This window comes from Tupaia chinensis, unplaced genomic scaffold (assembly GCF_000334495.1).
Source record: "Tupaia chinensis unplaced genomic scaffold, TupChi_1.0 Scaffold143622_1, whole genome shotgun sequence".
Classification (NCBI taxonomy): Eukaryota; Metazoa; Chordata; class Mammalia; order Scandentia; family Tupaiidae; genus Tupaia; species Tupaia belangeri.
The window spans coordinates 361,634-378,826 of record NW_006203470.1 but is presented as its reverse complement, the minus strand read 5'-3'; the positions used below and the strand labels follow the sequence as shown (position 1 = coordinate 378,826).

The 17,193-nt window shown below is 46.2% G+C and overlaps 1 protein-coding gene and 1 pseudogene across 1 annotated transcript in view; one reads left to right on the top strand and one right to left on the bottom strand.

The window, feature by feature from the left end:
- Positions 1 to 17,193, bottom strand: part of GIMAP8 (GTPase, IMAP family member 8) — a 29,950-nt gene that overhangs the window by 8,601 nt on the left and 4,156 nt on the right. The window contains exons 2-3 of the mRNA XM_006164400.3: positions 2,992 to 3,652; positions 1,866 to 1,911 (exon numbers count right to left, since the gene is read on the bottom strand). Of these exons, the coding sequence (XP_006164462.3) occupies positions 1,866 to 1,911; positions 2,992 to 3,652 (707 nt within the window). The remainder of the gene's footprint in view (positions 1 to 1,865; positions 1,912 to 2,991; positions 3,653 to 17,193) is intronic.
- On the top strand, positions 8,527 to 9,286 carry LOC102471816 (transcription factor BTF3 pseudogene; annotated as a pseudogene).

The following is a 17,193-nucleotide window of genomic DNA, read 5'->3' as shown; positions in this document are numbered from 1 at the left end:
AAAGAAAAAAAAAAAAAAAAAAAAAAAAGAGCCCCTGAGATCCGCCAGTGCTGGTGTGGCATTGACAGCTGGGATGTGGCCTCCTCCCATTCACATCATCAGCATCACGGGACACAAGACACAGGTGAGCACTCCGCAACCACAGCCGCTCCACCCTGCTGTCTGCACACAGGCAAAGCCGGAGCACTGCCCGAACATCCTCGAGCCTGGCTGAGAGGGCAACAGCTGCAGCCTCACGCTGCCCTGCTCACCTTCAAGGTAAGAGCGATCGAACACCCAGCCCTAGAGCTGCCCCACTTTCCAGTGTCCAATCCAAGCAAAGTCCCTCTTCGAACCTTGCTCAAAAAATCACCTAACACAGGCTGGTAGCCGGCACCGTCCTCTCCCACACCTTCAGCGTGAGGAACCTTTTCCCATCCCATGAGAGCTTAGCCCTCACTGTCACAAGTCAGTAAACCCAGGTACATTCCTGGGGTCTTAGCCAACGGGCACCGACAGAACATCGAACCCTCCTGCCAGACTGCGCATACTTCGGCTGAGTTCACTCATCTGTCAAATAAAGATATTGACATTAAAACAGCTTCTTTGCAGGCTTGTTATGAGGCCTAAACTATATATATATATTTAAAGAGAATTTTATATGTTATAAGAGTTGAATTATACACACACACACATACATGTATATAAAATTTCCCAGCACATCATGTCAGCTGGAATTATCACTGTTATTATTAAAATTATCATTTTATCTTGGGGGTGTCACAGGGGCCCTGTCTGTCTTATTCACTGCGGGAACCACAGTTCTCACACAGGGCAGGCCAAGCCTGAAAGTCTATACAAAGGGACGGTGGCATGAGGTGTGGTGTCCACACTGTAGAACGAATCTACCTCTTTCAAGTTCATGCGTGGACTTGTGCAGCTGTTACTAGCGCTAATCATGACATGGACGCCAAGCTCCACCAGTGAACCCACAAGTTGGTGTTGCCCAAGGAACAATTTCTGCAAAGCCTGGGCATTGCGGGGCAGGATGAAGAGGCTGAGTCGGGAAAAAAGCCAGAACAGGAGGCGAATTCCGTGACATTTCAGAGAAGCCCAGGGACACCTTCGCTGCTGCACTACCCAGTGTTAGGAGGGCCTAGGGACAGTGTGGGCACAACCTGAGCTAGTCTGCAAGGTGCATTTCACCCTGACTACACTATACCTTCCTACTTCACTTTGGCTTTTATATGTTATAAGAGTTGAATTATACACACACACACATACATGTATATAAAATTTCCCAGCACATCATGTCAGCTGGAATTATCACTGTTATTATTAAAATTATCATTTTATCTTGGGGGTGTCACAGGGGCCCTGTCTGTCTTATTCACTGCGGGAACCACAGTTCTCACACAGGGCAGGCCAAGCCTGAAAGTCTATACAAAGGGACGGTGGCATGAGGTGTGGTGTCCACACTGTAGAACGAATCTACCTCTTTCAAGTTCATGCGTGGACTTGTGCAGCTGTTACTAGCGCTAATCATGACATGGACGCCAAGCTCCACCAGTGAACCCACAAGTTGGTGTTGCCCAAGGAACAATTTCTGCAAAGCCTGGGCATTGCGGGGCAGGATGAAGAGGCTGAGTCGGGAAAAAAGCCAGAACAGGAGGCGAATTCCGTGACATTTCAGAGAAGCCCAGGGACACCTTCGCTGCTGCACTACCCAGTGTTAGGAGGGCCTAGGGACAGTGTGGGCACAACCTGAGCTAGTCTGCAAGGTGCATTTCACCCTGACTACACTATACCTTCCTACTTCACTTTGGCTGTGTAATGCATTCAAAAGAATACAGACAAGAGCTTAAGTTTTCTAAGGATCAACTTACCATGTGGATCATTCCCCTCCTGACATGCAGCTTCTCTCACGCAATCCTAGAGAGCAGAAGGGGAAAGGAGGGCGCAGATTTATAATCTCATCTCTTGCAAAGTAAAGAGACAGAGGCACAGGCACGTAATCCAGACGGGCTGGCTGAGGTGTGGTCAAGTCAAGGCCACTGTCACAGACCCCATGGCCCTTTGTGGATCTGTCTAGAACAGGTGATCTTTAGACCCACTCATGTTCTGTGACAGGTTCCTAGAGGTCCCCAGACATCTCCGATTCTCCTCGTCCCACTGCTTCTCCACATAGACACGGAGCGTCTTCTAACATGAGGGCCAAAGCTGAAGGCACGCCCGCCACCCTCAGCCTGGCAAATGGAGTCCACAGGGTGGAGAGCCAGCACACCACTGGCATCCCCTTCTCTGGCCTCACCCCCAACATTTAAATGGTCATGGAATCAAAAAAAAGAAGTGAGTGAGAGAATAGGCGGAGTCCAGGTTCTTCGATCACACAGACCTGAAGACTAGGGCCGCCGGGTGTGAGCGAGCGCTGGTCTGAAAGCCGACACCCGGCTCACATGCAGAGTGCGGTTCTTACCATGGACTGGGCGGAGAGGACTGGGCCCTTACGGATGAAAAGATGGAACTACACGTGTGGACGCGTGAAGTGTGAGACTGGTGAGACGGCAATGGAGTAAAGGAGTCCAGGTGCCCAGAAAGCAGCCCTGACCTAATGATTGCTCGGAAAGCACTAGTAACAAACGGAGCCCAGAGACATGGAAATGCAGGGTCCCCTGAGGACCTGAGGAAGGGACAGACTTGGGACCTGAGGATGCCAACTTAGAGGTCAGCGATTAGAGGGAGTGGGAAAAGAGGGTGGTTTTATTAAAGCCAGGGTATGAGAATCTAATGAGTCATTTTTACATTCAATACTAAGACGAGGGCTTAAATGTGTCTATTATCTTGTCTGAAATTCTCAGGCTGACACTTAAAGTAACCTAGAGTCTTGTTACTCCGGATTAAGTATGAATATCTCTTAAGCAAAAACCTGAGATTCATCACACATTTATTTGTGCTCACCTTCATCCCACTACCTTTAGCGACATGGAGGCTGATGGAGACAAGAATTCGCACCTGGATCTCGCTGTCCTCGGTTCTGAAGTTCACGCAGTAGGGTCCCGGGTGCTCAGCCACCACACGCTCCACCTGCTTCAGCAAGTCCGACACCTGCACGTCCCGCTCAGCCTGGCCTGCCTTGTTGTTGAAAGCGCAGAAGCGGCCCCCGCAGTTGTCAATCAATTTCTTTAGAGATTCATGGTTTTCCATGTAATCTTGCAGTGAGTCATCCTCCAGCTCGTCCTTCCGCGTGAACACGACGATGGCACGGTTCCTGGCTTCAGCCCCGAACACCTTCCAGAGGCCCTCCAGCATGTCCTGGTCCTGCTTTGTGTAGTAGCCAATGGGGAGCACCAGGAGCAGTGCGTCCAGGCCAGGGGCACAAAGCTTCAGGCAGCTTTGGAGTTGGCTTTGCTGGTCTTGAGCGCAAGCTTCAGGGGAGAAAAGGTCCGGGGTGTCGACCACCTCCACCTCCACCGGTCCCAGGGCCGCGCTCTCTCTCTGGCACGTTGTAGTCACCATCTTTTCACTGAGCTTGGACGGGAACACTGCTTTGCCCAGAATGGTGTTTCCTGTGGCACTTTTTCCTGAGCCGCGTTTTCCCAAGAGGAGGAGGCGCCGACAGGAGGGCTGGCAGCCAGGCTCGGCTGGGTTCCCTGGCCCCAGGCTCCCACCAGTCCTGCTGGGACAAAAAGCAACGCGGAAACCGTCAACCCACACACAGAGCAGGTGTGAGGGGTGGGGGGACAGGCTCATTTTCTTGAGGACCGAAATTGTCCACAAGAGGCACAGGCACGTAATCCAGATGGGCTGACTGGGGTGTGGTCGAATCAGATTAGATTAGAACAAGAAATCCTGTTTCCTACAAACTTTCTGTGCTCTGCTCCGAAACAAACTCAGAGTACCCTTTTAGTTCTTTAAATGGTTTTGTTTTGTTTGTTTTTCCCATGAGGAACCATAAGGAGTCAGATAGAATCCATAGCAAGCAGGTATGCTTCAAAGTTGAAGGAAATCTCATAATTAATAATAATAGTTAGATATATATTCAAAAAAAAAAAAAAACAGATTCCTGGAACTCAGACTTACTGGAGCTGAATCTTGAAGGAAAGAGCCTAACTGTCTGTATTCATCAAATGCCACAGGGTTTCTAATGATTAGCCAAGTTTGGGAAGTACTGTCCTATAAAATACAAAAATATACTACAAAGCTGTGGTAATTGGGAACCAGCATTTAGTGTAATGGCTATGTCGCTGGACTCCCACGTAGTCGACCGCGGTTCACGTCCCGGACCCGGTGGCTTAAAACTCACGCTGGGCACGTGTGCGTGCGTGCCCAAGATCCTGAGAGGAGAATGGAGGAGAAGGGATTGCAGTGTGACCATCCCCCCTGGGGGGTGATTTCTCGCTTTCTGTCTCTATGTCTCTCTCTGTCTGTCTGGCGAGCGCACACGCCCTATAGCAAAAAAAAAAAAAAAACTCTCAAAAAAAAAAAAAAAGCTGTGGTAATTAAAACAGCTTGGTTTGGTACTGGCACAGAAACAGACACGTGGACTAATGGAACAGAATAGAGTCCCCAGAAATAAATTCCCAAACATACAGTCAACTGATTTTTGACAAGGGGTATACCAGTCGATCCAGTGGGAAAAGAAAAACTTCTTCAGCAAATGGTGCTGGCAAAACTGGATTTCCACTTGCAGAAATATAAATCTGAACCCCTACCTCTCACCTCTGCCAAAAATCAAGTCAAGGTGGATCGAAGATCTAAATCTAAGACCTCAAACTATAAAACTGCTCCTGGAAAACACGGGGGAAACTCAGAGACATTGGGGTAGGCAAAAACTTCTTAAATAAGACCCTCAAAGCACATTCGATAATCCCCAAAATAGACAAGTGGGATTACATCAGACTAAGAAGTTTCTGCATGGCAAAAGACATAGAAATTAGTATGAATAGACAGCCCTCAGAGTGGGAAAACATTTTTGTAAACTATGCATCAGATAAGGGACTGATAACCAGAATTCACAAGGAACTCAATCAGCTGTTCTGAAAAAAGATGATCAATCCTATTAAAAGATGGGAGAATGAGTTGAAAAAAATCACTCTCTAAAGATGGCATACAAATAGCTAAAAGGCATATGAAAAAAATGCTCAACATCCCTCATTGTAAGGGAAATGCAGATCAAAACAACACTGAGATACCACCTAACCCCAGTCAGAACGACTAAAATTTAAAAATAAAAAATAAAAAAAGAAAAATGCCTGGCAGGGGTGTGGTGAAAGGGGAACTCTCTCACACTGCTGGTGGGAATGTACATTGGTCCAGCCACTGGGGAGAACAATTTGGAGATTCCTCAAAAATCTACAAATAGAACTACCATATGATCCAGAAATCCCACTCCTTGGTATCTACCCAAAGGACAGAAGAATACATAATGAGAAAAGTGTTTGCATATTGATGTTTATTGTAGCACTATTCACAATTGCTAAAGTCATGGAAACAACCCAAATGCCCACGAATAGATGAATGGATAGAAAAACTGTGGCACATATACTCTATGAAATACTATTCAGCCATAAAATAAATAAATAAATAAAAATAAAACCCTGGCTTTTGATAGGAAGCAGATGAATATAGGAGATTTACTGCTGAGTGAAGCAATCCAGGCTAAGAAGGAGAGGCATTGTATGTCCCCACTTAATATATACCGAGTGTCTACACTCTATGACTGAAACTGATTGACTAAAGGATATAGAAACACAGAATACAGATGTAAATACCAGATATAGTGTGTGAAAGAGGAGGGTCTGAGGAAGGACATTTAGAAGAAAATCAGGGAGGCAACGCATTAATGGCACAAAGAGGTATGGTATTATCTGTTGAAGATATTTTGTAGTTTTATCAACTGTACTAGGGAGAAATGTCCACCTGTTGAAATATCCATTTTGTAAGCCAAATAATAATGTGATTGAATGTATAAAAGAAAATGAAATAAATAAATAATACAGAAAAGTAGAAACAGCTAGAGTATAATAACAAACATAACGTATGGTTTGTACGGTACTCTGAGAATGCTATCACAGGAGACAGACTAGGAGACTCATGAGCACCAGGTGCCATACTGACTTGACAGAGATGAACCGTGTGGTGAGTCTGACCACAGATTGACAGTCACCCTACCTCACCTGCTCTGCCACCCACTAGCTGAGACCTGAAGAGGTCACTTAGCCACTCTGAGCCTCAGTGTCCTCAACCAGAAGATGGAAGTGACATCACTTACCTCAAGGCTTATTTTCACAAGACTTAAATGAGATGATGTATAAGAAAGTGCTATGTGAGTTTCCCTGTCTTACATCACATAAGGTGGTAGGATTTCAGTATAAAAATAGTGCTGTTTAGATTTTGTTCCTCCTCTGAAAGGCTTCCTGCCAGGCAAGTCCCACCCAAGCCCAGCTAACATGCCAGAATGCACGCACGTTCAGCATGCCGTACGCCCAGTCACATGACCTACTCTCCTGCGTGTGTTCATTCATGCCCCACCGTACACGCATGTGCTCTCAGCTGATTTGCTGTAGCTACTCAACCCTCCTACCTTGCACATTTTTCTCTGGATTTCCCAAGAATCCCTAGACTCGAAATCAAGAGAGGTGTGGGGGTACTCATGGCAAAGCCAAAGCTGCGGGGAACTAATTCCCCACTTCTGTGATCAGTTTTTCCCTCAGGACACAGCAGTCACTGGGCTGCTGCTCCCAGCACCGTACATACCTCATATCCTACGTCCAGCCCTTTAAAAATTGAGCTTCTGCTATGATTTGACGTGTCCCCTCCCCATACTTCACATCATTTTAATAACTGTTAAAATTAGGTGAGTTGCTTTCCGACCCACCATCTGTGGTGGGACTGCCACCAAGATGAAATACCAGATATAGTGTGTGAAAGAGGAGGGTCTGAGGAAGGACATTTAGAAGAAAATCAGGGAGGCAACGCATTAATGGCACAAAGAGGTATGGTATTATCTGTTGAAGATATTTTGTAGTTTTATCAACTGTACTAGGGAGAAATGTCCACCTGTTGAAATATCCATTTTGTAAGCCAAATAATAATGTGATTGAATGTATAAAAGAAAATGAAATAAATAAATAATACAGAAAAGTAGAAACAGCTAGAGTATAATAACAAACATAACGTATGGTTTGTACGGTACTCTGAGAATGCTATCACAGGAGACAGACTAGGAGACTCATGAGCACCAGGTGCCATACTGACTTGACAGAGATGAACCGTGTGGTGAGTCTGACCACAGATTGACAGTCACCCTACCTCACCTGCTCTGCCACCCACTAGCTGAGACCTGAAGAGGTCACTTAGCCACTCTGAGCCTCAGTGTCCTCAACCAGAAGATGGAAGTGACATCACTTACCTCAAGGCTTATTTTCACAAGACTTAAATGAGATGATGTATAAGAAAGTGCTATGTGAGTTTCCCTGTCTTACATCACATAAGGTGGTAGGATTTCAGTATAAAAATAGTGCTGTTTAGATTTTGTTCCTCCTCTGAAAGGCTTCCTGCCAGGCAAGTCCCACCCAAGCCCAGCTAACATGCCAGAATGCACGCACGTTCAGCATGCCGTACGCCCAGTCACATGACCTACTCTCCTGCGTGTGTTCATTCATGCCCCACCGTACACGCATGTGCTCTCAGCTGATTTGCTGTAGCTACTCAACCCTCCTACCTTGCACATTTTTCTCTGGATTTCCCAAGAATCCCTAGACTCGAAATCAAGAGAGGTGTGGGGGTACTCATGGCAAAGCCAAAGCTGCGGGGAACTAATTCCCCACTTCTGTGATCAGTTTTTCCCTCAGGACACAGCAGTCACTGGGCTGCTGCTCCCAGCACCGTACATACCTCATATCCTACGTCCAGCCCTTTAAAAATTGAGCTTCTGCTATGATTTGACGTGTCCCCTCCCCATACTTCACATCATTTTAATAACTGTTAAAATTAGGTGAGTTGCTTTCCGACCCACCATCTGTGGTGGGACTGCCACCAAGATGCAGATTTTCATAAAAACCCTTACAGGGAAGATTATCACCCTCAAGGTTGAACCATCTGATATGATAGAAAATGTAAAAGCCAAAATCCAGGATAGGGCAGGATGTCCTCCTGACCAGGAAAGACTGCTCTTTGCTGGCAAGCAGTTGGAAGATGGGAATACTTTGTCTGAGTACAACATCCAAAAGGAGTCCACGCTTCACGTCCTGTTGAGACTTCGTGGTGGTGCTACGAAAAGAAGTCTTACACAACTCCCAAGAAGAATAAGCTGGCCGTCCTGAAATACTATAAAGTGGGTGTAAATGGCAAAACTAATCACCTTCATCAAGAGCGCCCTTCGGATGAATGTGGTGCTGGAGTTTCTACAGGCAGCCATTTGACAGACATTATTGTGGTAAATGTCTGACTGACTTCCTCAGCAAACCAGAAGACAAGTCACTGTGTATGATGTGCTCTAGCTGCCATCTTGCGTCCCCGCGTGTATGTGCCTAATCTCAGCTGGTCTGCCTGAGACCTCCTGAGCGCCAACCCTAGTCGCCTGCGCGGCCCCTTTTCCGCTCCGACAAGATCAAAGAAACTATCATGAACCAGCAAAAGCTCACCCAGCTGCAGGCACAAGTGCGCATTGGTGGGAAAGGAAGCGCTCGCAGAAAGAAGGTGGTTCATAGCACAGCTATAAGAGATGACAAGAAACTTCAGTTCTCCTTAGAGAAGTTAGGGGTAAACAATCTCTCTGGTATTGAAGAGGTGAATGTGTTTCCAAACCAGGGAACAGCGATCCACTTTAACAACCCTAAAGTTCAGGCATCTCTGGCAGCGAATACTTTCACCATTACAGGCCGTGCTGTGACAAAGCAGCTGACAGAAATGCTCCCCAGAATCTTAGACCAGCTTGGGCAGACAGTCTGACTAGTCTAAGGAGACTGGCTGAAGCTCTGCCCAGACACTCTGTGTATGGAAAAGCGCCACTTGCTACTGGAGAGGATGATGATGATGAAGTTCCAGATCTCGTGGAGAATTTTGATGAGGCTTCCAAGAATGAGGCAAAAGGAATTGAGTCAACTTCTGAAAGGGATAAACTTGACGAAGTTACTGGGAGCTGCTATTTTATATTATGACTGCTTTTTAAAATTCTGTTTGGTTTATGGACCTGATAAAATCTAGATCTCTAATATTTTTAAGCCTAAGCCCCTCGGGCACTGCAGCTCTTTTCAGTTTTTGCTTATACGCAGTTCATTCTTTGCAGCTAATTAAGCTGAAGGAGCTTGGGAATAAAGTTTGGAACAAAGGTTAATAAAGTTCTTTGCCTAGTAAAAATTAAATAAATAAATAAATAAATAAATAAATAAAAAAATAAATGAAAGAAATGAAGTAATCTTTAAAAGCAACAGAAAAATTTGGGTCACTGTTAACAGTGTCGAGAAAGTAGAGACTTGACCCAATTATGGTGTTGAAAGGGCCTTTGGGACATGGCTCAACATCAGGGTGAGACCCCCTCTCCCATGACTGAGCTGGTAGTTATCAAGAGAGAGCATGAGAGAGACAGAGATATGCTCTGCTCTGTGCGTCTCCCTGCTCTTGGCCATTTTGGGGTGCCTTGGGGTGCCTTGGGAAGCTCTACTAGGAAAAAATTCCCCCCACATGCAGCCCTTGGACCTCAGACTTCCAAATCATGAGCTGACTATACCTCTATTCTCTTAAGTTCCCAAGCTTGGGACCAGCAGATGGCATAATGGCTATGTCACTGGACTCCCACATGCTGACCGCCGTTCAAGTCCCAGACCTGGTAGCTTGAAACTCACACCAGGCCCATGTACATATGTGCCCAAGATCCCAGGAAGAGAAAGGAAGAGAAGGGATTGCAGCATGGCCATCCCTCTGGAGGGGTGATTTTTCACTTTCCTTCTTACTGTGTCTGTCTCTTTCTCTCTCTGACAAATGCACTCACCCTAAGGCAAAAACTTCTAAAAAACAAAAGTTACTCAGACTCAGACTTTTCCCATTATTTGCAACAGAACAGATGACAACAACTTTTAAGATGCTAACCTCACTATGACAATCTTGCAATCTAAACAAGTGAGATCCTGCCCCAGCCACAGTGGCAAAGGTAGTAAGGTGGTGTTGACCAATCCTAGAGCCATGTGGGAAGGTCTGGGGTATGGATCTCTGGTCAGCCTGCATTTGCTGGCCATGCCTGTGGGTGCACCCTTAAACCTGGCTGGCTAGAAGGCTGGGGGTAGAAAAAGAATGCAATGTGAAAAAACCCTGCTGGGGCATATTCTCTGTCCTTCACTTTCCCTCATAAAATAAATAAATACACTTTAAATAAAAAAAATTTTTAAAAAAAGGATGAAATCCGGGACCAGCATTTGGCGTAATGGCTATGTCACTGGACTCCCACGTAGTCAATCGCGGTTTGAACCCCAGACCCAGTGGCTTAAACTGTGATCATGGAAGTGGAGAGTTAGCTCCTTGCAGCTTTCGCTTTGTCAAGTGTTCCCCAAGACTTACCTGATTTCAAGTCCAGGGAATATTGGGCAATCCAGAAGAAAAAGTTCAAGGTAGGAGAGTTGAGCAACTATTGTAAATCAGCTGAGAACGTATGTCACATAAGGTGGGGCAGGAATAAGTACACACAGAAGAGTAGTTCAGATGACTGGGCATTTGGTATGTTAGGAGAGTAGCTGTGAGCAGAGCTGAAAATGCACAGTCTGTTCATTCCTATTTTTATTCATTATTTTTAATGGCTAAATAGTATTCCTGTGTGTGTGTGTGTGTACCACATTTTCTTTACCCATTCATCCATGATGGACACTTAAGTTGATTCCATATCTTGGCTACTGTGAATAATGCTGGAGTAAATGTTTTTGTTTTCTGGGACCAACAACTGACGTAATGGTTATGTTGCTGGACTCCCATATAGTTGACGTGGTTCGAGTCCTGGACCTGCTGGCTTAAACTCACACTGGGCGCATGTGCATGCGTGCCCAATATCCCAAGAGGAGAATGGAGGAGAAGGGATTGCAGCAGGGCCATACCCCCGGGGGGTGATTTCTCACTTTCTGTCTCTCTCTATCTTTCCAGTGAGTGCATGCACCCTATAGCAAAAATCTCTCCAAATAAATAAATAAATAAAATGTTTTTGTTTTCTGATTTTCTTCTATTCACATAGATACCTAGAAGTAAAACTGCTGGGTAATATGTCCACTTTAAAAATACGCGGGAATGGGATTAGCAGATGGTGTAATGGTTACATCACTGAACTTTCATGTAATCTACTGTGATTAGATTCTTATAAGCAGCTTAAAACTCATGCCATGCACATGTGAGTGCATGCCCAAAATCCCAAGAGGAGAATGGAGGAGAAGGGATTGTGGAGTGGCCATCTCCCCTGGGGGGGGTGATTCCTCACTTTCTGTCTCTCTGTCTCTCCCTGTCTCTCCAGCAAGCACATGCACCCTATAGCAAAAATCTGTTAAAAGAAAAAAAAAATACATGGGAAATACTTGAAGACATAGAAGTAGACAAAAATTTCTTAAGTAAGACCCCTAAAGCATAGGTAATAATCCCAAAAATAGGCAAGTGGAATTACATCAAGCTAAAAACTTCTGCACAGCAAAGGAAACAATAATTAGAGTGAAAAGAAAACCCTCAAAATGGGAAAAAAATTTTGTACAATATACTTTCAATAAGGAATTGATATTCAGAATATATAGAGAATTGAAGCAGTTCACCTACAAAAAATAATAATAACAATCCAATTAGAAAATGTGTCAAATGAACTTAGACAGCTTAGATAGTTCTCTAAGGCAGGCATACAAATTTACAAAATGAATATGAAAAAAATGTTCAATATCTCTTTTCATAAGAGAAATGCAAATCAAAACCACAAGGAGGCATCATTTCACCCTAATAAGAATGACTTTGATCAAGAAAATAAAGAACAAGTGCTGGTGAGGTTGTGGTAAAAAGGGAACTCTCCTACACTGTCGATAAAAATGTTAATTAGTACAGTCACTGTGGGAAAAGTATGAAAGTTCCTCAAAAACAAACAAATAGAACTATCATATTACCTAGTAATCCCACTCCTTGGTATTTATCCAAAAGTAGGAAAACATTCATTTGGAAAAGACATTTGCACATCCATGTTTATTACAGCATTATTCACAATTGCTAAGACATAGAATCAACCTAAGTGCACAAGAACTGATAACTAAATTGAAAAACTGTGGCACATATACACTTTGGACTACCTCTCAGCCATAAGAAACAATAAGAACCTGACATTTGATTCAAAGTGAATGAGATGAGTATAGAAAATTTAATGCTAAGTGAAGTGAGCCAGACTATGAAAGACAAATACTGAATATCCCCACTCAATATATACCGAATGTCTGCACTCTACGACAGAAATTGAAAGATCCAAAAATATAATAGTAGGCAGGACAAGTAAAGACACCAAAGACTGGATGGGAGAGGGGTGGTTAATAGAGGGGCTCATGGAAGAAATACTTAACAAGTACAGGAATGTAAGGTTCTCTATTGAAAATTATGTATATGGTAGTATCTTTGATTTGATTGTCATGTCACACACCAGTAGCCCTAAAGATTATTGCTATTGAAGGACAAGATTTAGTTAATGGATCCCATCAGAAACCCTTTGAGGAAATCCTGCCAGAGATCACCATCTCCAAGGAGCTAAGCCTCTTATCTGATGAAGTGTGCAACTGCACACAAGGCTTTATTGGGCTGAACTCAGTGCACTGTGTTCAAGGATCTTACCCTCCCTTGCTCCTCAAAGCCTGGGATCACTATAACTCAATCCCTTGGTCTGAAAATGACCGTCCTGATTTTTTTAAGGAAGATCAGCTCTTCGTTGTGCTGGAATTTGAGTTTGGAGGGATTGACTTAGAGCAGATGAAAACAAAGTTGTCCTCCATGGCTACTGCAAAGAGCATTCTACACCAGATCACAGCATCTCTTGCAGTGGCAGAGGCATCACTGCACTTTGAACACCAAAACTTACACTGGGGAAATGTGCTACTAAAGAAAACCGACCTCAAAGAGCTCCACTACACCCTCAATGGGCAGACCAGTACCATCCCCACCTGTGGGCTGCAAGTCAACATCATTGACTATACTCTGTCACGATTGGAGCAAGATGGGATTGTGATTTTTTTGTGACATTTCCATGGAAATGAAAATTTAAAGGTGAAGGTGACTACCAGTTTGAGATTTATAGGCTGATGAGGAAGGAGAACAACAACTGCTGGGGTGAATATCACCCTTATAATAATGTGCTTTGGTTACATTACCTCACTGATAAGATTCTGAAACAAATGACATTCAAGACTAAATGTAATCCCCCTGCCATGAAGCAACTGAGAAAAAGATCCAGTATTTCTATAGGACGATGCTGAATTTCAGCTCTGCCACCGACCTGCTCTGCCAGCATAGTCTATTTAAGTAAGCCAGTTGTGTATTCCAAAATGAGAGGGCAGTGGTTTTGAAGCCTCTGGTGGTGTTTTCAGTCTCCATCCTCGGAGCAGAGTGGAGTTTCCATTCTTACATGTTTCCAATCAACTTTTCAAACAAGAATTTTCTTTTCAAATGGAAACTAAAATGTTAATTGAAATGTTTAAACTTGCTGTGAACAAATGTTCTTTAAAAATAAACTACATATAAGAAAAAAAACACATTCAGCGATGTAGAACAATTAAATGTAAACAAGAAGTCATAAAATAAAAAAGAGAAAGAAAAAACAATATATCCACTTTATTAACAAATGCCAACACTGCTGTCCTCCATAGTTGCACCAATTTATACATCCACAAATTATATCTGAGACCCCTCCTTCCTTTGTTCACTTTCAACAAGTATTAATTGAGTTTCTCCTCCCTGTCAGGTGCCACTTTAGGCAGTAGAATGACAGCAATGAACAAAACAGTCCCACCCTGTGGAGCTGATGCTTGCGAGCACAGCCTGACGATGAGAAAATTCACAAGTGAGTGCACAGAATAACATGCAAGTGGGAAGAGAGTCTATGAGGCAAAAGAAGCTGGATAAGAAAGGTCAAGTGTGATGGGGTGGGGATGCCTCTGACACGGGTGATGGTTACTTTTAGTATTGACCTGTCTGTGCCAACGTCCCTAGATATTTGGTCAAACATTATTCAGGGCCCAAGTGCAGCACTCAGCCGCCAAAGGTGAAGTGAGCATGACTGCCATAAGACACAGTAGAGTCAAGGCAGCAGTCAGAATGGTCTGACTTGCAGAGACCGATGGCACTGCCTAGCTGATCCTGGTGTTCCCTGAAGGGAAACAAGTAAGGAGCCTGCCAAATTCTAATTCGATCTGGAAAAGCAGGAGAGTCCCAGGGGAGTGAACAATCTGTCATTGACACTCCTACTTGTTCTTCATCACTTAGCTGAAGTGTCACCTCCACATAGAGCTTTTCTGATTTTTCCAGATTGGTCACATGCTCTGCTCCTCTCTGGACTTCTCCAGCAACATTATCACCAGCCCCTTCTTCCGCCCTTCTGCTGTTCAAACTAGAGACAGAGAATGACACTCCGCAGTCCCAAATCCCCCACTTGGTCCCCACATGTGCAGGTAAAAGGTGATGCTTTCACGGTGGCCTTTACGGTCCTTCCCTCTCTGGGCCTGGCTGCCTCTCCAACCTCATCCCCCACTCCTCCTCACTTCGCTGCAGACACATCAGCCTCTGCTGGCTCCCGATCAGGTGCCCATGGGCTTAGAGCTTGCTGTTGTCTCAGGTAGAACGTCCTCCACCCAGGTGCAGGCGATACATGCTAGTGTCCACCTTCCTTAGGTCCAGCCACATGGTCCCTTCTCTGCAGAGGCCTTCTCAGCCATCCTACGTTAAGGAACGACCCCTGTATACCCCCGCACCTCCCACAACCACATCCAGTACACCACCTTTTGCTTATGCATTTACATGTTTAGGGCTTCCTCTTATCTCCCCCCCACTGAAGGGCAGTGCCAAGCCAACGGGGACTTCTGTTCATCATGGTATCTGCAATATAGAGAAGCCGTTCGGTAAGTGCTTGTTTCTGACCAAGTGGACAGTCGTTGACTCGGAGAACAAACAGGTGAAGCAGGTAGGTGAAGACCTTTTTCTGTGCAGCTATTTGGCAGTTTGTGCCTTTTCAGAAAGCGGCATCAGTGGGCAGCTGAGAGGAGAACCACGCTGCATGGCCCTCTCAAAGGACATGGGAGAGGCAGTGGGTGGACCTCTCTTTCAACAAGGAGGGAAACAGGTGTGGCAGGACACTGTTGTGGTAAGAAACCCCTCGGGGCCTGACAGAGGTCAGGGCTCCTCTCTAGAAGAATCTAGATCTCTGACAACACAAGAGTCAGGACCCACCCCAGGCAACACACACCTCGGAAGTGCTCCACTGAGGAGAAACAGACATCCATGTGGTGAAACCCGATTACCCCCAGGACTCACAGGAGTGTCTGGTACACCCTTATCTGGTATACCCTTATCTGGGTAAAAAAAAAATAAAATCTCTCACCGTAACTTCATCTCCTCACTTTCCTTTCTCTATAACTCTGTTTCTATCTGGTATTATTTATTAGGTTCGCTTTTTAATGTTCTCTCTACTGCCCTTGGTATGAAACTCCAGGAGAGCAGAGACCATGCCTCTCCTGTTCTGTCCCCAGGCCCTTCTTCCACCCTTCTCCTGCTCAAACCAGAGGCAGAGAATGCCACGCTGCAGTCCCAAATGCCCGGCTAGGAAACGCTGCTCTTGGTGTACCGTGTGGCTCAGTACATGGTGCTGAGTGGGTGCTCAATCGCAGGAGAGAGGGACGTGAGGGAAAGAAGGGAACTGGTTTTTAAGGGGAGAGGAAGACTGGGGTGACGTTACCCTGAACAGGAAAACAGCAGTGACTCACAGGGTATCCCAGCCAGAGAAGTGGGATACCACAGCACATGAGCTTGAGAAAAAAGGCACCGGTGGGTGCAAAACAAGCTGAAGGAAGCAGAGCCCTCCAGGCCCACAGAAAAGAAACTCATTACTTCCCAATAAAGCAGTGTCACCTTACATGACTCCGGTCACTCCCCATCACAGCGCCCCTAACCCAGCCAGTCTCTGCTGAGCTCCCTCCTTCTGCCAAGCCCGTTCTCTCTCAGCATCTCTCTGTCTCTCTTTCGATCTCTTCCTCTCTCTCCCCTTCCCAAACATACAATTGCCCAGTCTGGACTATTCTCTCCCAAGAATCCAGGAAGTATGTATTTAAAAAGGGAAACCCCAACTCAGCTGCCTGTTGCCTCCTTCGCTGGCCTCCTTCCCCCTGCTAGATTGGTTGATCTCCCAGGCTACTCCAGGGACCCCAGCCCTCAGCCCAGGCACCTACTCTGGGGACCCCTGGACAATAAGAGAGAAGAAAAGAAAGCTTTCTCCCAGAACCCAGTGAAGACTAGAGGGGGCCTCCAGCACTCGGGAAATAGTCCAGCCCTCGCAAGTTCAGGTTTCGGAGAGAAGCCCCAAGTCTATAGGGGTTCACCTCACACCTGGGGCAGTCTCCACCACGCATAAAGGTGGTCCAGAAGCTTCCCCAGCCCTGCAGGTCATGGACGGGAGGGGCGGGTTGACAGCGAGGCCAGGCTGCCTCCTGTAGAGATGAAATCGAGAGTCCTGCTGTGGGTACAGAATTGCCCACCTCCAATGCCCATAACGGAACCCTAACTGGGCATGGGGTGGAGGGGGTACTAACAGAGCAAAAGACTGTGGGAACCAGTGCCAAGTCCCCTGTTTGGCGGGTAGCCCCGCTGGCTCCCTCGCGGAGGCTGCTCCGGGGCTCACACGCGCGCACCTCCTTACAAGCTGCCCTCTCAGTCCCAGGGGGTGTCCCTGCGCTGCCCGGCTCCCTGGCTCCCTGCAGCACGGGCCCCCACAGCCCCGAAGGCAGACCCCTGCAGCTTCCTCCCAGGGCTGCCAGGCTGCCTCCGGTCACAGCCCCGGCCCCCGGGAGGTGGGCGGTGCAGCCCCACGCACTGCACGGTCGCCTACCTCGGTCCTGGCCCCTGGCTGCCCCCGGCCTCAGGGTCCCCGTGGCCCGCCTGGCTCTGGGGCTCCATGTCTCGGTGAAGCGGCCGCCAGTTGCCCTCGGCCAGAGGAAGCGCGTCCCGAGGAGGGCAGGGAGT